Source organism: Castanea sativa, chromosome 1 (assembly GCF_040712315.1).
Source record: "Castanea sativa cultivar Marrone di Chiusa Pesio chromosome 1, ASM4071231v1".
NCBI classification, from domain to species: domain Eukaryota; kingdom Viridiplantae; phylum Streptophyta; class Magnoliopsida; order Fagales; family Fagaceae; genus Castanea; species Castanea sativa.
This window is the reverse complement of record NC_134013.1, coordinates 73,317,607-73,341,229: the sequence shown is the minus strand read 5'-3', so window position 1 is coordinate 73,341,229 and position 23,623 is coordinate 73,317,607. Positions and strand designations below refer to the sequence as shown.

The 23,623-nt window shown below is 38.7% G+C and overlaps 1 protein-coding gene across 1 annotated transcript; it reads left to right on the top strand.

Annotated features, from left to right (window-relative positions):
• The first annotated feature begins 2,593 nt into the window (after positions 1-2,593).
• On the top strand, positions 2,594-4,478 carry LOC142634046 (uncharacterized). Its single transcript, XM_075808318.1, has 3 exons — positions 2,594-2,655; positions 2,751-2,822; positions 3,974-4,478. The coding sequence occupies exons 1-3, from the start codon at positions 2,594-2,596 to the stop codon at positions 4,476-4,478; spliced, it is 639 nt and encodes a 212-aa protein (XP_075664433.1).
• The last annotated feature ends 19,145 nt before the right edge of the window (positions 4,479-23,623 follow it).

Here is a 23,623-nt window from a genome sequence, read left to right as displayed (position 1 = left end):
GACAATTCCAATGCTCTGGCACTCGTGCTTATAAAACTTAGGTCCGTTAATGTGTCCTTATAGCACACATTAAGTTATCCATTTATGGTAAAAAAAATTTAAAAATTAAAAAAACTGTCAATACTTTATCAATTCTCGAAATTTTTTTTTTTAAAATGAATAATTATTATGTACATTTAAGATACACATTATTAAAATCCAATCTTAGTCAAGCAATGATAAAAGGTGAAAAAGAGTTATTAAAAATTATAAAAGTATTCCAAAAGCTGGATGGAATAAAACGTACACTTGTAATTGATATTGGCAACTTCTTTGTAACTCATTTCTAGACACTTCGTGCAATTACTTTTAATGTAATCCAATTAAATTTAATTAAGAAATCTAACATATATACCAAAAAAATAGTGTATCTAAATTTTACCATATTTTTTGTTCAATTCTGATTATCAGTAATGATATCTCACATGGAAAATACTAAAGAAACTACAACTTTTATTCCATAGTTTTTACAAATTAATATGATGTTAAACAATATTGGAGCTAAAATTTTAGTTCAGAGAGGCAAAATTTTAAAAGTAAAATTAATCTAAGTATTATTAATTAATACTAATAATAAAATAGATAACCATTTATATATATACTAAAGTAATTTTCATACAAAATCTAATATGAATGTAAATTTTAATTCATTTAAACATATAATTTAAGCTAAATATATGGAATTTAAATATGTAAATTTGATTCTTTAAAATTAATTAATATCAAAGTGTTAATAATGTAGTAATGTACCTACGAAATTGTATTCTTACGATCTTGAATGCTCTTAAAAAATTATGCAGAATTCAACATTTCTTTTTTTATTCTTTTAAGTAATTAAAATTTGGGTCTATAGCCAAAATTGAGAGTTTAAAAGTGCGAAAAAGCTAAGAAATAAAAGGAAAAAAAATAGTGGAGGCTAATATAAAGAACAAATATAAAGGTTTTAGTGTGATATAAAGGGACATAAATAGTTTTTTCCTTTATTTTGACTAATATAAAGAACAAATTTCCGTGAGAGTTGTGAGAAAGGCACTCAGTAAACAAAAATTCCATGAGAAAGGCCAATGTTTGAGAACATGTGGCAAGCAAAAAAAAAATGTGGGTTTTAAGTGGGTCTCACAAAACTTTATTTTGTTTAGAAAACGACAAAATAGGTTTATGAACCTGTGGATGTGAGACAAGTTTTTTCCTCAAAATAGGGGACGTTTATATGTGTCAGTTCTTTAGAAATGCCTTTTACTTTTACAGCGTTTAAGTTTTTACTGGTACGAGAGATAAATTATTTTGAGAAAATCTTTATCTTAGAGATGAGAAAATTTGTACAATTCTTGTGCTACAAGTTTTGTCACAAATCTGTAGGTGAGAGTTTCAAATGGGCTTTTAGTTATCACTTAAAATAATATTATTAACTAGTGTTTTACATCATAATTTTTAAAAAAGAAAATTAAATTAAATTTTTGGTTTTAGAAAAATGTTAAAGGTATAATAAATTTTACTACAAAAAGCTTACAAATTGATGTAGCAATATATGTGACAAGTGACATTTTAAGGGGAAAAAAAAAATTGAATGAAGGATGTTAAGAATCAATACTCTAAATTTTACAATATAGCGCTTATAAAATTGTATTACCAATCACAAAAATTAATTCAAATATGCATTTATTAAGTTATTGAAGTCTACAAATCATATTCATTATCACATCAATTTACAAAGGTTATGTATTAAAATTTATAGTATTTCTAGCATTTTACTATATGAAGTATTTCTTATGATTGATGACACATTTATTTGTAAGACATATATATTAAAATTTGTATTATATCTAGCATTACTCAATTTTTTAGGGCATATTAAAAGTAGAGGAAAAATGTGAAACTAATAAATTTTTTTTATATCTCCAATATATATATAATCATTTTTTGCTCCACCTTTGGGGCTTTCCTCTAGTAGGCACCCTAGTCAATAGGTTAGGTCTTGCATTAAAGTTGAGGTAAAAATTGTGACCCAAAAATTGTAACCCTAAAAGGATTCTTTAAAGATATTGCTAGTGAATAATGATATAGTATAATCTGGATCATTTTAAAAAAAAAATTAAGAAATAACTTTAGAGAATGTTCCTGGCAAGTCATTTGCTACGCTCCTTTTGTCCAATCCTGGTCTACAATTGTGATTCATCAAATTGAAAACTATTTTCTAAGAAAAACATTTCTCTTTTACCAGTTGTATTTTATTTTATTTTTCATTTTAAAATTTAAAAAAAAATGACAAATCATAATTTTTTTTAGAAAATAACAAATTGTAATTAAAAAGTAATATATAAGATTTGTAGTAATGTAACGACTTTATTAGTTAATTTTCATAGTCTTGCATTATTTTTATTTTTATTTATTTATGTTTTTGGATAAAATATAGTTTTGCATCTCTTTGTATAAAAGACGCCATTCTTTTTGTAAAGAGCAACGCGTGAATGGAATGCCCATCAAAAGTAACCAAATCATCGTGAATCGTGATCCAACTAGCTAAAAATTGCATGCGTGGTCAGAGAAAGGACCAATGACTAACAACGTAGTTGCTTGTATGAGCTGGATGGATATCACAGATTCTTTCCCACTGCGGTAAGGGATTGGACCAGGCAAAGACTCATCAAATTAGCAGGGGTAGTGGCAGGTAGTTCCTTTTTTCTTTTTACTTTCTTTTATGGATATCACAGATTCTTTCCCACTGCGGTAAGGGATTGGACCATTCAGAGATTCATCAAATTATCAGGGGCAGTGGCCGACAGGTAGTTCCTTTTTTCTTTTTTCTTTTTTCTTTTTACTTTCTTGTGTCTGTGTCTATATATATATATATATATATATATATATATATATGAATAATGCTAGTGCTTTAAAAAAAAGAAAATAATGTTATAAATACAAAAATTTTTACAAACTGTTGATGTAGTGAGTGATTATTAGTAAATGAAAAAATGATACTAATGGTAAGTTTAAATGAAACCAATAAGAAGTTGGTCATATCAATATTTTGTAAAAATATATATTTTTTAGAATAATATTTTGTAAAAATATTATAAAATAATTTGTAATTATAACAAATATATATATATATATATATATATATAGTCTTAAAATAGAAAATATAGAGTAATTACTTTAGAGAGAAATATAGAGTTTAAATTTGAAGTTGTAATTTTCGAAAGATATACTTAACTCTGTGTGTGTGTGTGTGTGTGTGTGAGAATCACTCTCTTAACAATTATGTTAGCCTGCAAAGATCATATAAAAATAGAAATAGTCAATACAAGTTTCTATCTTTTATCTCAAAAAAATAGAAATAGTAAACTACTAAACTAAACCAGGTTTGCACGGATAAAGACATGTGAGCTATGCAAATTAGAGACCGAATCGGTTTTCCATGCTCTCTGGGGATGCTCACATCTTACACAGGTGTGGGGATCACTGCCTACATTTTCGTTCAGGCAAACAAGAAACTTTTTATCTATTCAGGAAGTGCTCACTCACATGGATAAAAAACAGAAAAATCCAAAGCTGCTAGCCTCAGTGATGTGGACGATTTGGCATCACAAAAACCAGGTTCACACCTCTCCAAAGGATTTCCCACTAGCACAGGTAGCACCAACAGCGACTCAAGCATTAGCAATCTTTCATAGCTTATACAGGTGTGGAGATCACTACCTACATTTTCGTTCAGGCAGACGAGAAGCTTTTCATCTATTCAAGAAGTGCTCACTCACACAGATAAAGAACAGAAAAATCCGAAGCTGCTGGCCTCAATGATGTGGACGATTTGGCATCGTAGAAACCAGGTTCACACCTCTCCAAAGGATTTCCCACTAGCATAGGTAGCACCAACAGCGACTCAAGCATTGGCAGTCTTTCAACAAGCCAATACCAATGATGCTGCACATTTCAGAGGCCCTCCTCAAACCCGGATAAGATGGTCACCACCGGCGGATGGGGAAATTAAAGTTAACTTTGACAGAGCTCAATTCAAAGATATGGGCAAAGCAGGTATAGGAGTTGTTATTCAGAACAATAGAGGACAAGCACTGGCTTCCCTATCAGAGCAAGCAAGCCTTCCTTTCTCTCAAGACATAACTAAAGCAATAGTGGCTGCTAGAGCTATTTCTTTTGCACAGGGGCTCGGCTTCACTTCATTTATATTAGAGGGGGACTTCGCAAATATTATTAAAGCTCTGAAGTCCGAGGAGGTATCATTATCCTCCTTTGGTCATATTCTCTGTTCAGCAAAAGCCATGATAGCAGGTAGCAATGTTGGTTTTTCTCATGTTGGTCGAATGGGTAATATGATAGCACATAACCTAGCTCAACAAGCTAGACATGTTAGAAGTTTCTCGGTATGGACAGAGAATGTTCCTCCACACCTTTTTCATGTACTCTGCGTCGATTACGGCTGATTTGTTTTTCTAATAAAGTTCAAGTCTTGATTCTCAAAAAAAAAAAAAAAAAAAAAAAACTAAACCAGAACTATGCTCCTTCTGAAACCAAAATAAAAAATAAAAAAACCTTGTAGCTAATAAATGCTTGAAATTTATGACGCATTCATATATTGTAGGCATTAACCATTTCAAGAAGTACTATCAACTCGTGCATTGAAAATTTAACATTATTGGATGAAAAATACATGTGAGAAGCAATTGATTCAATTTAAAAATGTGCACATTTAAAAGTAAAATTTATTTGAATTTATTAACAGAATAATGACAAAAGAATCCATTTAAAAATTTCTCAAGGACAAGGTCTTTTCATTTCAAATTAAAGAACAATGGGTCAATTTGGTTCCAACCCAAAGTTCAGTTCGTCTTTTGTACTTTTCCCTCTTTTTTTTTTTTTTTTTTTTTTTTTTTTTTTTTTTTTTTTTTTCTTTTCTTTTCTTTATTCTCAAAGCTTTAAAAAAAATTGAGTATGGAATTAATTGCTAGAGACGATATCACAACATAATGGTTGAGAGGAAATTTTGGAAAAGCCTCGAGCCTTAACCCCCCTGGTCCCCACCTCCCTCCGCCAATGTTGTCACTTATGATAGGCTAAAAACGTATTGACCCCTTGTGATAAATTAAGTTGATTAATTAGCCAAGTCATTAATTAATCAAATTAACATGCAAAGTACGTGATAGCACAAACAAATCATCAATAAACTAAAGTATGCAGCGGAAATTAAATAACACAGTGATTTGTTTACGAATGGGAAAAACCTACACTGCAAAAACCCATTGGGTGATTTTAAGGTCACCACTCCCGAAATTCCACTATTATCACAACAAGCAATTACAAGTAAAGGAATCTCAAGTACCTTACCAACTTACAGTTGAACCCTTACCCCAATACTCAAATGGACTTGTTTTGTAGTAACAATTTCTCCTTTCAATGCACAGCTCCCAAGTACGTGACTAACCAATTGCATGGATCCCAGTACGCGACTTTAATCACCAACTAGAGAAGATTGTTGGCTGCAAAGTTCGTCAATTCATCCAAACAATGAAGATCAAGAAGATACTTGGTTACAAAACCCTACGGTGCACATTACACAGCAACTTTTTCATAAGAAAGATGAACTAGGGAAATAACTTTGTTTCTAGTAACAACTTGCTTGAACAAAGATTTCTCAATACTTGTGCAACTTGTGAACTCTTTGACGGCTCTTAAAATAATCCTTTTATATGTCTAGGGTTAGGAGAAAGGAAGGCACAAAGACACATCCACGGATTGGAATCAAATTAGAACTTAAAATCTGTTTTTCTTAAACCTTGATAGATAGAGGTGTCGAGATGCTATCGAGCAGCTGTCGAGCCACGGGGTTGGAATAGCTCTTTAAACCTCGACACATGCTAGCTGTCAAGCTTTAATGATCTTGCACTATTCAGCTTGTTTCTTGGACAGACTTGATGACTTCAACACTTGATCTTAAAACACAGTTTCTTGAAGTATAAAACTTATCCTAAATCTATCCAATTACATATAAAGTGCATTTTGTTAAAGGATTAGCCAATTACATAAAAGAATGACATATGTTCTAACCAAGTGAAACACATGTCCTAACAACTTAGAATTTGTGGTAAAATTGTTGTTAATGTAACTTTGAGAAATACCTAACCCAACCTATGTATTAATTTCAGCCCCAAATTTTAAATAATGAGTTAATAAATTTTTAGCCTAACCTACCAATTAATTCCAAATACAAGTGATTAGCCAATTGAATTAAGCATGGATGATAAAACATTGCATGGATAGGCATATTAAAGCATGTAAACAGGCAACCACAGCAAACCAAATACAAAATAATACATTGATGTGTTATCAAAGAGGAAAAACCTACAAAATTGGCAGAAAAACCTCCCTATGGCTTAGACCACTGAAACCGATTCACTAAGTAGATAATTGCGGCACAAATCACTCACAAAACCCTCCAATTAGTAATGCAACAAACTTATACTCAAGCTTTTTTTCTATTTTTTATCCTGTAGATTCACAATTGTGCTCCAATTGCATCTTCAATCCACCATAAATTGAATTTGGGTTGCTCCAATAATTCCCCAATCACCAATTAACTCTCATAACTATGAATATAGTGTAGAAAGTGATGGTATAAATCTCCTCTCATGGTATGTGGCTATAGAGAAGGTAGAAAGAACATGAGTTTTTGATCTACGGTTTATTTTAGCTCTCTAACACTTCACTTGGGAGTTTATCGGTGTAAAAAATTCGAGGGAAATGAGGCTTATATCGGTGGGCAAAGGGTGGGAATGGTAGAGAAAATCTGAACTGATTTCTCTTAGGTTCTAACGTTTTTGGTCGAGCCGAGGTATTCAGAGAGAGCCAAGCTAATCACCAGGGTGACTGCTTTCAAAAATCAATTTTGCTTGATAAATTCGTTGAACATTGGAATTTCACCTGGGGCGAAATTCTTCAACTTCCAATTCTGACTTCCAATTCAACCAACTTTCACCCAATATAGAATAAGCTCCCACACAAATTTACAACACACTGTTCAATTAATAAGAATAAAAATACATCATTTTTTCATGGAATTTGCTAACAATCTAAGATCCTAACAAGCATTACTCAGCATAGTTAACATATGCACACAATGATATATTGAAATATAAGATAAGTCGTATTTTGGGTTTCCAAAATATGGGGTATGTTTGATTTTAGTTTCTCAATTTTAAAACCCTCAATTTTGACATAAATTTTTTTTTAAATGTAACAACAGATCAAGCAGATAGAAAAGGAGTTACACCTTTTTCGTGCTGAAATAAAAAAGACCAATTCTATTTACCATTGAGCAACCGCATCAGATCGTGCATAATCTTGCAAAATGCAAAAAGTAGTCCATTTTACACATTTTGAGCAAAAAAACACTCACATCAGTGAGTGTAAAATTGTGCATAAATGCACAAGTACTACAATAACCATGTAGATATGCACAGTAACTGTAACTCGTGCATTTAATATTTTAGTATTTTTTGGATGTGTTGGGTATGTGAGAGAGGGGTAGTGAGTGAAGAAATAATAAAAAATTGTAAAAGAATGAATATTTTATTGAATAGATGTGTAAAATAGATGGACTGATATAGGTGTTTTGTAAAAATATGTGTATAAAATAGAAAAAATAGTTTTTTTTTTTTTTTTGCGCAAAATAGACAAAAAGTTTGCTTGAGCTGATGCGGTTGCTCTTAGCATATTGTTACAAACATAAAGTACTCCATGATCTAGAAGTCAAGAAGATATGACATGCATAAACATTTGAAGATCTTTATACTCAGCCCTGAACCAAATGAACTGAATAACAAAATAAAGGAAGCGTTTCATTAGTTGACTTCCTAGGGTACCTAGAATTGCAACTAGGCTTAGGAAGAAATCTAGGATGGACACCCCTCTATTCAAGCCAACCCTTGGCTTAAAACTCTTCCTCTCATCAAGTTCAACAACGCCTACCTTCATTGTTGCTTGGAAACTAGCTTGATACTAATTGCTAAACTCCAAAACCTTTGCTGGGTTTTTGAAGGAGTTTAAGTTGAATCTGCACTACTAGAGAGGAGAATGAAAAGGGTATGTGTGTGTTGTGTGTGTGTGGGTGTGTGTATATATATACACACACGCACACATGCATGCCTTTGATATTGCAGACTATGCAAAACTTTCAAACGGTGTAGTAGGTTTGATCGACTACAGTTCTAGCTGGCGGAAAGAAGAAGTCTCACTATCATGAGTTTGATTGCGTAATATTTAACACCACCTAAATACTTTCAAGGGAGACTTTTGCATAACAATATATAAGGATAATATTCAGCCAAAAAATACAAGTCTTGAGGATACAAAATTTTAGAAAATGTTAAAAGCTACTATCAAATTTATGGTAAATGATTTAAAATCTAACGTGACAATTGAGTGATATAAGTAACACATTAATAACATAATAAATAATTTTCTTAATTATTTTTTGTTGTGTTTTAAAAGTTAAAAAATTAATTTATAAGATTTATATAGCTAAATTTGTAGTAACTATAGTATTATTTCAAAAAAAATCAATTTTTAAACTGTGGGGGTGATTTATTATGATTAGTGTCAGGGACAGAGTTAAGACTTGGAGTTAGGGGGGGAATTTTCCTCAATTGAAACGTTGAGATTTTCCTCAACTTGTTCATCAAGATATTCCTCAATTGAAACGTCAAGACTTTCCTCTATTGGGACATTAGGATTTTCCTCAATATTAGTGGTTGGCAATGTTGCATTGCTAGTATTAGATTCTAAATTGTTTGAAACTTTTTTTTTTAAAGATCAAATATGGCAATTGACTTTTTTATAATCTACAAATAAAACATAATTTTAAATTATCATGTTATTATATGGTCAATAATCTACAATCATTACATACAATAAACAAATACTATGCACACATGTGCTCAACAATTAACAAATAAATTTTAAAATTACAAAAAATCTCTTTAATTATTTATCTAAAAAAAGCATCTTTTTAATTTGGTAAAAGACACCAAACCACTAACAAACAAAACTACGTAAAAAGAATCTTTTTTTAAAGTTGCGTGTTGTGTTTGGTTATGCTTTTTCATTAAACAAAGAGAGGACTATTAGCTGGACAGCTTTTTATTTATTTATTTATTTTTTTGATGAACCAGAAATTTTATTCACAAAACAAAAAAGAACTACACAAAGGAAACAAAAGCCTCATCCTTATGAATTTTATTTATAAGTATGTGTAAGTATGTGTTTGTATATATATGTAAGTGCACAATTGCACCTGGACCCAAGAACGACTGTGGGCTCAGGCCCAATGAGCCTTAAACAATGAAACTTGTAGAGTGTGGGAATGAAATCTAGTTTAAGGATGTGAGGAATTTATTGAACAGGCTTAGGTACAAAAATAATTGCAAACGGTAAATGATTTTTGTAAAAAGGGCTTCCTCGGACATAAGCCGAGGACAATTTCTTTATTATTTCTCTTTCTTTCTTAGAGGTTACAATCCTTAGTTTCTTTCTTTGTAATTGATCGATACCCCTCTTCTTTGGCCTCTACTCCCCTTTAATACTTCTTCTCTTGGTTGCTTTATCCACGTGTTGCTCAGATCCTTCCTTGTCCAGAAGGTTCAATTCTACTGTTCAGGGGTCACCTCCCCATTAATGCAGCCAGGGAGGTAGGTGCAGGGTCTTTAATGTGGAGGTAGCAGCCTTTTCCTAAGATATTTTTCTTCCACAGGCACCTCTAGAGGGCCCAGGGATCCCCCCCTTTAACCCATAGTCTTTTTGGAACTCTATCTTGATCATTCTAGTGAGACTCCCAATCTTCCTGAGTCTATCCGAAGAGAAACTCATCCTCAGATGTGTCCTCGGATCCTCGGCGCATGAGCCGATTTGTAATTTTAACAGGCTTTTAATTTAGGAACAGGTCGGCCCTACTAGTTAGAGCCCAAAAGCTCAAATACCTGCTTGGGTCCTTTTACCCCCCACAATAGCCCCTCAAAACTTTATTTTTCATCATCCGAGGAGAAAAATAGGGTTTTGATCCAACGAGAACTTAACCCACACGTTTCGTAAATAACTACGCGTGTGGAAATCGTTTCGTGTTCCAAAGGATGCCATTTAGCGGTTTCAATTTCAAAAACGCATGCATTTATGACCGTAAGTTACACCTTGTCCCCCACGTTCAACAGTGAGATGAGCATCTAACGGCCTTTGTTACCCCCTGAAAATTTAGGCGGGACGAATGCAATTTCGAGGCCGCTTCCCGCACGTCGTGACGCTTTGGGAACCTGCGCCTTCATTTATTTCTTCAGAGGCTAATCCCATCAAAACATCAGTAGTTACCTTTTCTCTGCAGAAATCCGTGGAAACTCGCACAACTTTAAACTCGTAAGTTCCTACTTTTTCTTCAACCCATTCTCCTCGGATCCTGTCCTCGGCTCCCTTCTTAACCACTTTCTTTCTTAAAACTTACCCTTTTGCTTCTTACTGATGGGTAGATTCAAGTGTTTAGTTGACACCGCCGCTGGGATGGAGGGTTTTAGGGCCAAGTACCAAATTCCCAGCGACGTAGGTTTGGAATATTGCCCGACGGAAGCCGTGGCTGGGTCTAGGAAAACGGGAGAGGTTATCATTCCCATGATTGCCTTCATCGAAGGTGGGATGACTCTCCCAATGAAAAGCGTAACCAGGGAATACCTCCGTAACCATAGGTTGTGTCCTGACCAGTGCACTCCCAACGTCTTTAGAGTTCTAGGAAGCGTTGACGCTCTCAATGAGCAGATGGGCACCTCACCTGGCATGACGTCATTTTTATGTACAAATGCCACAAACTTACTAGGGTAGGCTATTATATCAAATCCCGCTCTAGTGAAGTTAGGTTGATTTCCTGTCTACCCAAGTCCAATAAAGGCATGAAGGACGACTACCTCATCGCCTCAGGCAACTGGCACGATGGCCTCTACTGCCCAGTCGAGTGGGGAGATCCAAGTGTGACTCCTTAGGATCTAACTTCCCCCCCCCCGTAGTTCCATCTAACATCTTGAAATGTGCATTTACATTTACCTAAACGTCTAACGTTAGTTTATTACATGTCCTACAAATCTAACCATGTTTGTCTGTTTTGGTGTCTTCCCTTGCAGATAAACAGCACGTGCGCCCACGCTTGAGCCACTGCAACGTTGCAGATTTGAATCGAGTGCTACGCTCAGAGGTTTTCGTGAGCGAAGACTTGCAACTTAGAGCGGCTCATTTGATATTAGGGTACGACCCTATCTCCTCTGACTTCCAAGAGATCGAGAATGCCATCATTGCGGGTGACCGGAGGCGTAGGAGGATCCACGTAGCCAGACCGCACTTCTTAGCCGACCACGACATTCCTGACAACCCCCACACCATATTGTACACACAACCTATTGCTGCAATCCCTCTCGCCACGCACTCTCAGGCAACTGTTGTCCCAGAGGAGTAAGTGTCTTCTTTGAACACGTTGGACGAGGAGATAGAACAGTTTCAACTCGAGGACGTCCAACGGCCTCGTGGAAACCCATTTGTTGTACTTTTCGATGAGGAAGAAGAGCACACCGAAACCTCTGGGATCGCGGGCCTAGTGATAGCACGTCCAGACGATAGCTCTATTGAGGAAGACATGGACGAGCTTAAAGGCCTCCTGACTGCAAGAGGCCAAAGAGTTGCTAAAAAGGGGGCGAGGGGATCCCAAGCTCCCCCAGCCTTGCCACCACCACCTCTTCCAGCCGACCCCAAACCTCCTGCTGACAATCCGAAGAAGAAAAGGAAGGCCGAGGCTAAGGGGGCTTGTGGCGAGAAGCAGAAGAAACAGAAACACCAGCTGCCGCCGGCTCAGCAGCAGAAACCGAACAAGGGCAAAGGGCGCGCCCGTTCGGTTGAAAGCGGGGAGATCAGAGACATGGCTGAGGTGCACCGAGCACCGGCTATGTGGTCTCCCGAACTGAGACTGGATGGAGAGCCAATTCCCCTCCAGTTCAACATCAGGGCGTTCCAACAAGGCCATGCCCTCCACTTGGCCGAGGCGTTGGAGCATCCTCTTCTGCTGCCCAAGGACATGGAAGCCTTGGAGAAGATGAGCCAGCCTCAGCTGTTCCTTTCATTGAAAATGGATTTAGTTCTGGTAAGTTCCACCCCACACTTATACTCTAGGTTCATTTGTAAACACTTTACCACATTTAAGCCCCTGACATTTTTCGCAGGCCATCCAAGAAGTTTTCGCTGCCGAGAAGTTCGTGGAGGATTCTCGGAAGCAAGCTGGAATGGAGCAGGAGCTACGGCAAGAGACAGAAAAGTCCCTAAGCCAGGCCCTAGCGAAAAATGGGAAGCTCACATCGCAGCTGGTCGATCTAAAGAGAGAGAAGGATGGTGCCGAAGCCAGCTTAAAGACGATGAAGAACCAAGTGGAGGGGCAACGTAAGCTTCTTCACCAAAAGGACGACGAGCTCTCCCAAGCCCAACGGGCACGCTCTGACTTGGAGAAGGAGCTTACGCGGGTGAAAGAGGAAGCTCGCACCCAAAAGCACTCACTAGAGGCCGCGAAGAAGGCCAGCTATTAGGAGGGAGTAACTGTAACACAAGAACTGTTGACAGAAGCTTTCGCGGCCTTGTGCCGAGAATACTGTCAACAAGTCTGGGGAGAGGCCTTGAACGCAGCAAGGGTTTCTCAAGCTTCCGAGCTGAGGAAGCCCGAGAACGTTTGGCTTCCCCTAGACATACAGGAGATAGAAGACACTCCTGTTGTTGCCTCACCTGCCCTTCCTCCTGTGATGCCAGAACTCCTTCCTGATCCTACAGAACCTGGAGGTTCCCATAAAGAGAAGGACGGGTTTGGAGGTGCCGAGAAGGAGCAAAGTCAGAACGTGGAGCCCCTCATTCCTTCAACAGACAAAGGGAAACAAGTGTTGTCTACCTTTGAGTTGGAGCTGAAGAGCACTGAGGCTGGCAGCAGCTCCCTCCGAGACCCCCTCCCCAAGCTTAGGGCCTTGCATAGGTCTTTTCTGTACTACTCTTTTTTTTTTCTTTTTCTTTTTTTTTTATAATGATGTATTCCCTTTGTAATTAATGAAGAACAATTTTACTCTATTTCCATCCGAGTTGTATTTATTTCACTTTGTCCTTTTTATGCTGGTCTTGAAAGTTTTTACTAACACATAGCTAAAGACAGAACAGAACAAACAAATCTAACTCCAGCAGTTGAACAATTATAACCTTTAAACAGCCATGCGCGTATTTGCTTTGCAGAGTAAAACCTCTAAGAACCTGACAAAAACTAACTTAGTTTGGATATTGTAAAAGACCTTAGCTAGAAAACCCACATGATGATTAAACTTTGTAATCTGACATATCAATTCTAATAGAATGTAAGGTCCGAGGAGCATTTCTTACCAAATTTTCGTTTAACACTTAAACATATAAAACCAAAAATCCAATTTAACAACTGGTAAGATATTGATTTCCACAAAGTGTGTGATAAGAATAAGAACAGTGACTAAGGTTCTGTTTAAGAAATGGTAAGGTATCAATTTCCACAAGGTTTGTGGTCCGAGGACCATACTTAACCAAGTTTCTGTTTGAAACTTAAGAACAGTAACTTCAAATGTTAATTTCTCCAAAGTAGAAGGTCCGAGGACCCGACATAACTAAGGTTCTGTTTAACAAATGATAAGATATCAATTTTCACAAGGTTTGTGGTCCGAGGACCATACTTAACCAAGTTTCTATTTGACACTTAAGAACAGTAACTTCAAATGTTAATTTCTCCAAAGTAGAAGGTCTGAGAACCCGGCATAACTAAGGTTCTGTTTAACAAATGATAAGATATCAATTTCCACAAGGTTTGTGGTCCGAGGACCATACTTAACCAAGTTTCTGTTTGAAACTTAAGAACAGTAACTTCAAATGTTAATTTCTCCAAAGTAGAAGGTCTGAGGACCCGGCATAACTAAGGTTCTGTTTAACAAATGATAAGATATCAATTTCCACAAGGTTTGTGGTCCGAGGACCATACTTAACCAAGTTTCTGTTTGACACTTAAGAACAGTAACTTCAAATGTTAATTTCTCCAAAGTAGAAGGTCCGAGGACCCGGCATAACTAAGGTTTTGTTTAACAAATGATAAGATATCAATTTCCACAAGGTTTGTGGTCCGAGGACCATACTTAACCAAGTTTCTGTTTGATACTTAAGAATAATAACCTCAAATGTTAATTTCTCCAAAGTAGAAGGTCCGAGGACCCGGCATAACTAAGGTTCTGTTTAACAAATGATAAGATATCAATTTCCACAAGGTTTGTGGTCCGAAGACCATACTTAACCAAGTTTCTGTTTGACACTTAAGAACAGTAACTTCAAATGTTAATTTCTCCAAAGTAGAAGATCTGAGGACCCGGCATAACTAAGGTTCTGTTTAACAAATGATAAGATATCAATTTCCACAAGGTTTGTGGTCCGAGGACCATACTTAACCAAGTTTCTGTTTGACACTTAATAATAGTAGCTGTGAACCCCAGATGTATTCATAACTTTGAACTGATAACTAACAAAAGCACCTTTTATTATTAATAATACCTTCGAAGGTTATTTACATTCCATGGGCGTGGTACAATTCTTTCATCTAGGTCAGCTAGCCGGTACGACCCTATGCTAACTACTGAAACAATGCGATAGGGACCTTCCCAATTGGGTCCTAGCTTACCTCAAGCGAGGTTCTTAGCAGTGCCCACCACCTTTCTTAGTACAAGATCCCCACGTGCGAGTGGCCTTAGCTTCACGTGGACATCATATCCCCGCTTAAGCTTCTGTTGATAATAGGCCATTTGGACCATAGCTGCCTCGCACCGTTCCTCAACTAAATCCAGGCCTTTCTCCAGGAGGCCATCATTATTCTCCGGGCTAAAAGAACTCGTCTTTAGGGTGGGAAAACCAGATTCCAGAGGTATCACCGCCTCGGCTCCAAAAGTCATAGAGAATGGAGTTTCTCCAGTGGACCTGCGCGGTGTAGTCCGATACGTCCACAAAACATGTGGTAGTTCTTCTACCCATCTACCTTTCGCATCGTCCAACGTTTTCTTGAGCCTACTGACTATGACCTTATTAACGGCCTCGGCTTGCCCATTTCCCTGGGGATAAGCTGGGGTGGAGTATCTGTTAATGATACCCATATCACCACAATAATTTCTAAAAGCCTTGCTGTCTAATTGAACGCCATTGTCCGAAATAAGTGTGTGTGGTATTCCGAATCTAGTGACGATGTTTTTCCAAACAAACTTCTTGGAATCAACGTCTCTGATATTTGCTAAGGGCTCAGCCTCGACCCATTTAGTGAAATATTTTGTCCCCACGAGCAGCCATCTTTTGTTTCCTACAGCCCTCGGAAATGGCCCTACTATGTCTAATCCCCATTGTGAGAAAGGCCAAGGACTGGATAGAGGGTTAAGAACCCCTCCAGGTTGATGAATATTAGGGGTGAACCTCTGGCATTGATCACATTTTCTAGCATAGTCCTGAGCTTCCCTCTACATATTGGGCCACCAATAACCCTAAGTCAGGGCTCTATGTGCTAAGGACCTTCCCCCAGTGTGGCTCCCACAAATCCCTTCATGCAGTTCTTCTAGAAGCGCTTCCGTTGATTCTGGGTGCACACATAACAAGTATGGTCCTGAGAAGGATCGTTTATACAGTTTCTAGTCCTCGGACAACCAGAAACGTGGCGCCTTTCGACGTATCTTATTTGCTTCAGATTTGTCCTTAGGAAGGACGTCGTTCTTAAGAAAAGATATGACCGGGTCAATCTAACTAGGTCCAGGCCGTATCAGATGGATGCGAGCTGCGTTGACAATGGTAAGAGTTGGCTCTAGCAAATCCTCTACAAGGATGATCCTGGGCAATCCCTGAGCCAAGGACGTTGCTAACGTTGCCAAAGAATCTGCATGGGTGTTTCCACTTCTCGAAACATGAGATAAAACGAAAGAATCAAGTTTAGCTTGCTGACGTTTGACCTGGGCCAAGTATTCTTGCATTCTCGGATCCCTAGCCTCCATGGTTCCCGTGACCTGGCTGACCACTAACTGGGAATCCGAGAACACATGAACTTCCCTTCCACCCATCCTGTGTACCATGTTCATGCCCACCAAGACTGCTTCGTACTCGGCCTCATTATTAGTAGTCGAGAAGGCCAGTCTCAGAGATTTCTCGAAGACAATTCCCTCAGGGGATATCAGGACAAGTTCGACACCAGACCCTCTCTGATTAGCTGCCCCATCCACATACACTTTCCAAGTCGGAGGTGCGACGGCTGTGATCACACCAACTGATTTTTCATCCATGTGTGCTTCCCTCAGAGTTTCTTCTAGCAATGGTTCGGTAAACTCTGCCACCAAATCAGCAAGGACCTGGCCCTTCACTGAGGTGTAAGGCATGTATTTAATGTCAAAGGCTCCCAATACGGTTCCCCACTTTGCCACCCTGCCAGAGTAGTCGGCACTGCATAACACCGCCTTGAGAGGCAATTGGGTTAGAACCACCACAGTGTGGGACTGGAAATAATGAGGAAGCTTCCGCGTGGCATGAATTATGGCCAGAAGTGCTTTCTCCAAGAGTAGATAGCGCACCTCGGCCTCATTCAAGGACTTACTAACGTAGTAAACCGGTCTCTGCACGCCACTTTCATCCCTTATGAGGACCAGGCTGACCACGTGGACAGCTACTGCTAGATAAGCAAACAGGACCTCGTCCACCTCAGGGCGAGACAAAATGGGTGGCCGAGAGAGATACTCTTTAAGCTGTTGGAAGGCTAACACGCAGTCGTCGGTCCATTGAAACCCTTTCCATTTATTTAGCAATTGGAAGAAAGGACGGCACCGGTCGGCTGACCAAGAGATAAATCTGCTTAGTGCAGTCTTCTCCTGATCCTCCAATGCCAATGAAATTTGATGGTAACCCTGGAAGGCATCTAAAAAACTCATACGAGGATGTCCAACAGTGGCGTCCACAAGTTGATCAATACATGGCATTGGGAACGAATCCTTCGGGCAGGCCTTGTTTAGATCCGTGAAGTCTACACATACTCTCACGTTCCATTCTTCTTTTTTACCACAACTGTGTGCGCCAACCATTCAGGGTAGAAAACTTCTTTAATGGCCCTAGCCCTTTTGAGCTTGAGCACCTCCTCTTTGACAGCCTCGGAATGTTCCTTGGAAGAACGCCGAGGTGGCTGCCTTCTCGGAACAATGGCGGGGTTGACGTTCAAATGATGACATATGAAGCTCGGGTCTACGCCCGGAGCCTCGTAAGGATCCCACACAAAAACGTCAATGTTGTCTTTCAGAAATTGCAACAAATCCATCTTCTCTTGGTGTGGCAGGCGTATGCCAACTTGGAAGAACCTCTCAGGGTCATCCGCTATCAAAAAATTCTCTAAATTCTCACAAAGAGCCTCCTCTCCTGTCACCGCCCTAGGTGCATCCGGAGCTGTTAATTGCTATGAGTCTTTGATGATCACAGTTGATGACTCGGCTTCCATCTGATGAAGCACTGTGGCCGATATGCACTGCCTGGCCACCGATTGGCTGCCAAGGATCTCTTCAACATATTCCCCCGAGGGGAATTTAACCTTAACATGCAAGGTAGAGGAGACAGCACCCAAAGCATGTAGCCATGGCCTAGTAAGGATGGCCGTATACGGGGAATATGCATTGACCACAATGAAATCCACCTCAACCGTTTCTGAGCCAGATTGAACGGGCAAACGAATCTGTCCCTTCGACACAACGGCTTTACCTTCAAAGCTTATAAGTGGCGAGTCATAGGGAGTAAGATCCTCAAACTTCAACCTTAACCCTTTGAATAAATCAGGGTACATGATATCTGCACCGTTGCCCTGATCAATCATCACTCTCTTCACGTCATAATTCCCTATCCTAAGAGTGACCACGAGAGCATCGTCATGGGGTTGGATGGTCCCAACCTTATCCTCCTCTGAAAATCCCAAGACAAGCAAATTCACCTTCATCCTCTTCGGCCTGCAGCCTACCTCTTCGACTTGAGGATGTGAAACTGCCATCACCTTGGTGGGACACGAACCGGTCCTGCCAGGTGCAGCGAAGATAACATTAATTGTTCCCAATGCCGGCCGAGATTGACTATTCTTCTGATTATTTGAGCTGGACTGACCGCCCTGCCCATTGGGTTGATAAAGGTGCTGCTTCAGTTTTCCTTCACTGACAAGCTGCTCCAAGTGGTTCCAATGGGTCCTACAGTTCTTGGTAGTATGGCCCACATCCTGATGGTACTGACAGAAAAGATTCTGATTCCTCTTTGCGGGGTCCCCTGCCATCTTACTAGGCCACCTAAAGTAGGGCTCCTTACGGACTTTCTCTAGTAACTGGTGTACAGGTTCTCGGAACACAGTGTTTACGGTCTGGGGTGCTGCCGAGCCAGGCTGCCCTATATAATCTCTTCTCGGCTTGTTGTTGTGGTATCTGTCCGACCTGAAATCCCTTCTCTTTTGCGGGATAACCTTCTCCTTACCCCTTCCTTGCTGCTGGTCTTCCTCTACCCTTTTGTATTCATCAATACGATCCATGAGACGTCGTACGCTACGGACGGGCTTTTTGGTCAAGGACTTCCTCAAGTCGTGATCAGTAGGAAGGCCTACCTTAAAGGTATTGAGTGCGACCTCATTGAAATCACCATCTATCTCATTAAACATCTCCCAATACCAGTCAGAGTATGCTTTCAACGTCTCTCCTTCCCTCATGGCCATAGATAACAGTGAGTCCAATGGTCGAGGCACTCTACTACACGTGATAAACCACGACGCAAATGCTCTAGTAAGCTCCCCAAACGAACCTATAGACCCCGATTTAAGGCCGTTGAACCACCTCATAGCAACTGGTCCCAAGCTAGAGGGGAAAACTTTACACATCAGGGTCTCATTATGAGAGTGCACCGCCATCCTCTGGTTAAAATGACTCACATGCTCCACCGGATCAGTCCAACCATTGTAGATGGTAAAGGTGGGTTGGGTGAACCTCTTGGGTAGCCTCCCCTTCTCAATCCTTCGTGAGAATGGCGATTTAGAGAGTTGGTGTAACGCCCGACTCATAGCATCGTTCCCCAAGCCCCTAGAATGGAGCTTCTTGTGCCTGCGAGCTGGCGAGTCACTCTCCTCACAAGAGGACGTTATGCTAGGGGGCGACCATGACCTCGAGCTGTAACTACTTCCCCGGACCTCGACTGAAGAAGGATTAGATGAAGACGGTGAATGCTTGTGTCTGACGCGGCGCAACTTCCTTTTCAAATGCTTAATCTCCTTCTGCATGGCCTTAGCACCATCCTCGTGGGAGGTGCTACTCCCGCCATGAGTATGGCTTGCCCTAGGGTATTCCGTATGAACGCTTCCCTCTCGATCCCTTCAACGCTCAAAACGCTCGAAGAGATCCTCAGGTTGTGATCCTTGAGACTCTGCATGGTGTGAGCCTGGGCCTGCCATAGTATCCCAGCTCCTTCCAGACTAGATTCCCACAGACGGCGCCAGTTGTAAGTGCACAATTGCACCTGGACCCAAGAACGACTGTGGGCTCAGGCCCAATGAGCCTTAAACAATGAAACTTGTAGAGTGTGGGAATGAAATCTAGTTTAAGGATGTAAGGAATTTATTGAACAGGCTAAGGTACAAAGATAATTGCAAACGGTAAATGATTTTTGTAAAAAAGAGCTTCCTCGGACATAATCCGAGGACAATTTCTTTATTATTTCTCTCTCTTTCTTCAAGGTTACAATCCTTAGTTTCTTTTTTTTTTAATTGATCGATCCCCCTCCTTCTTTGGCCTCTACTCCCCTTTAATACTTCTTCTCTTGGTTGCTTTATCCACGTGTTGCCCAGATCCTTCCTTGTCCAAAAGGTTCAATTATACTGTTCAGGGGTCACCTCCCCATTAATGCGGCCAGAGAGGTAGGTGCAGGGTCTTTAATGTGGAGGTAGCAGCCTTTTCCTAAGATATTTTTCTTCCACAGGCACCTCTAGAGGGCCCAGGGATCCCCCCTTTAACCCATAGTCTTTTTGGAACTCTATCTTGATCATTCTAGCGAGACTCCCAATCTTCCTGAGTCTATCCGAAGAGAAACTCATCCTCGGATGTGTCCTCGGATCCTCGGCGCATGAGCCGATTTGTAATTTTAATAGGCTTTTAATTTAGGAACAGGTCGGCCCTACTAGTTAGAGCCCAAAAGCTCAAATACCTGTTTGGGTCCTTTTACCCCCCACAATACACACACACACACACACACACACACACACACACACACATAAATTTAATCATTGATTAAAGAGAGAAAGATGAGTTTAGATTGTAGGAGTTTGTTTGGTTAGAGGGGCGGAAAAGCAGAAGGATAGAAAATGGTGAGAGGATAGAAAAGTGGGAGGATAGAAAAGATTTTAATTTCTTTCCTTTTTGTTTAGTTGGGAGTAGAAAAGTTGAGGAATAGAAAAAGTGAGTTTATATAAATTTACTCATATACCATTGTTAAAAAATTATGGTCAATTAAAATAAAAATGTGACAAAAAACAAAATACTATCACCCAATGTATTAAAAAATAAAAATCATGTCCCAAAAAAAACAAAATAAAGCAACTATGACACTCATAGCCCAGGAATTTAAAAAAAAAAAGAAAAAAAAAAAGAAAAAGAAAAAAAGAACCGGACAAATTGCCAATGTGCAAGCATTTTTGTCCATTAAGCAGCTCATTTTCTCCCCATTTTGAAGAGAAAACTTTTGGTGGACTCGGTAAAAAAATACCCGAGTCCCATTATTTATTTTTCTTCCTTTTCACCCAACCAAACACACTCCAAAAAAGTTTGACTTCCCATTTTCTCTTCAAAGTTTTCCATCCACCCTATTTCACCTTCAAACAAACACACCCTAGAAGTTCACCTTTTTGGTTCTCTCTTTCACTCTTTCTCTTTAGTCTCTTCAAGACAAAACTACCGTCCCTGTTTCTATGTCTCTCATCTCTACATCTCTTTAAATTTTCTTCACAATTTAATCAAACAAGCATTAGTGATTCAAGAGGGAGGGATACAATATTCTCATCTAAAAAAATAAAAGAGATTGGATATAAATTATCGGGCTTGGGTTGACAAGGGCAAGACTGTGTTGTGGTGGACTGGTGGTGGTCAATGGCATTAGGCGTGGTGTGCTAGTCTACCTCTGCTTCTGCTGCTTGTTGTTGCCCAACTCCTCAGTATGAGGTCTTCTGCGTTCTGCCTAAAGTTAGGTTTTGTTTTTATTTTTTATTTAGTGGCTTAGAAATTCCCTTCTTTTTCCCTTTCATTATATGTGTGACTTGCCTTTGGGTGTTTTCCTACTTTAGAATAGTTAGATCTATGGTTAAAATTGGCTTTGGCTTTTTTGCTTTTGTTTGTTTTGGGGTGTTGTTTGGGCTTAATTTTTGCTACTGGGCTAATATTTTTTTATAACATTTAAAAAAATATCAACAATATTATTGAGGGGGTAAAGTGCAATTTTATTGAAACAAATTACTAAAAATAATATATTATATATATACTAATTTTTTTTTTAAAAAGATGTAAGGGGGACCACTGCCCCCCATGTCCAACAATAGCTCCGCCCTTGATTAGTGTATAATAAAAAGTGATATTGGTAGTTGTGGACTAATGTGAAAATAATGTTATTCTAATTAATTACATCTTAGCAAGTTTTGAAACAATGGTATTCTTAGCATTGATCTATGCTTAATCAAGCCAGGTGTCGTGTATGTGAGGTTGACATAGCTGCATACAACATAACCCTCCTAATTAAAGCTAATTTTGGGGTTATTTGAGGTTCTACTTGCCAATGGCGGCTCCAAGCCCAACCCAGGGGGTTCAAATGAACCCCTGACCTGGTCCAAAAAAAAATTATATATAATTTTTTTTGACTCCTACAATAAAAATTTGAACACCTTAGCTTTAAATTTTTTGTTAAACCCATAAATAAGTTTGAACATGATTAGTTTTTCTCTATGTCTGATTAAGTATTTTGATAAGTGCTCTACACATTTCCAAGTCCAAGAAATCTTTTACTATTTACTCCAATTTCAAGAGAGTAACAGCATGCATATCTAAAAAACCATACATTTCAAAAGAAAAATTTATTACTAGAGTATTATTTTTCTTAGTTTCACGCTTACTCCCAGACTCCAGGCCTACTCCTAATTGTGTTACTATTCTTATTTATTTAATCTTTTTTTATTCAATTGATATAACTTATAAATATAAATTATATAATAAGTTATTATTAATTTGATAAAATTGTATAATTAGTTATTTAATTCTATTCGTTTATACATTGAATGATTGTTATCTTAACGATCTTTCGAATGTTAAAATTTTTTAAAATTATTGTATAGTGTAGTTGTGTTGTATATAACATGAAAGTTATATATACACACACACACACAGAAAAAGAAAAAAAAAATAATCATTTTATTTTTTACTCACGCCTCCCCCGCCAATAAATTCATGGCTCCACCATTATTGACCCCTCTAAATAAAAATCCTAGAGCGGCCACTGTACTTGCCCACACTCACTCTATTTGATACATTTTGTCCGTTTAAGTTAAAGCATGAGGCCACCTAGGGGTGAGCAAAACGTTACCAGAGCAGACCCAACCAACCAGCGCCGACGACACCGTCCCAACACTATTGCCGACCGAATGAGCGGAGGCCGGCATTTGGAGGGTGAAGCCTGTTCTGATGCCGGTGCGGTGCTACCATCGGAGCTGCAAATCCAAAACTGATTTCATTCCCGAACAGACCGATACATGGCCTGACATTTTACTTGGTTTCTTTTTTTAACAAAACATGGTTGCTTCACTTAGTAATTTAACCCAAAAAAAAAAAACATCAAAATGGTGTAGTTTTAAGCTAGGTTTTCTGATTTCTGCCTACTATAAATACATATTTTTCTCATAAGATCACTTAACTCTCTCAGTCTCAGATGCCTCAATCAGTCTCTCTCTCGCTCTTGCCTCTCACCGCTCTTGGCTTGGCTGGCTCACCAGTCACCACTAGCTACCGCTGGCAACTCTATTCCTTTTAATCGTTCTCTATTGCTTTTAATCTTCAGTAACCACTGTATGGGTCATGGGTGAGTGCAGAAGATCAATGTCAAAAGCGCTGGTATTTAGAATATGATATTTAGTAAAACTGGAATAGGTCCACGGTTTGCTATTAAATTCTGTGGAAGTTACAAATCTGGACTTGTCAATTGATCACGCTTGTTTGTAGTTTTAAATTTCTAATGCATTTGCTTATATATCAATTGTTTTCAAGTTGAGTTATTTGGTTGCTATCATGTCGTGGTTGTTGGTCTTATCCGCTGTTTGTAGTATTGCTTGTGTTGTGTTTTATTAGTTTGTTGTAGTTGCTATCTCCTCCGTTTTATGTGTTTAGTTTTGTAAAAACTCTGTTGTGTTTATCTAATAAAGCCTCTGTTATGCACACAAAAAAAAAAAAAAAAGGAGCTGTTT

What these genes read in the sequence shown, in the direction of transcription:
- LOC142634046 (XM_075808318.1), top strand. Translation starts at nt 2,594, where the DNA reads ATGACTAACAACGTAGTTGCTTGTATGAGCTGGATGGATATCACAGAT. An exon ending in ACAGATTCTTTCCCACTGCG is followed by an intron (nt 2,656 to 2,750) that starts GTAAGGGATTGG and finishes TGGATATCACAG; the next exon opens with ATTCTTTCCCACTGCGGTAA. An exon ending in TCAGGGGCAGTGGCCGACAG is followed by an intron (nt 2,823 to 3,973) that starts GTAGTTCCTTTT and finishes TGCACATTTCAG; the next exon opens with AGGCCCTCCTCAAACCCGGA.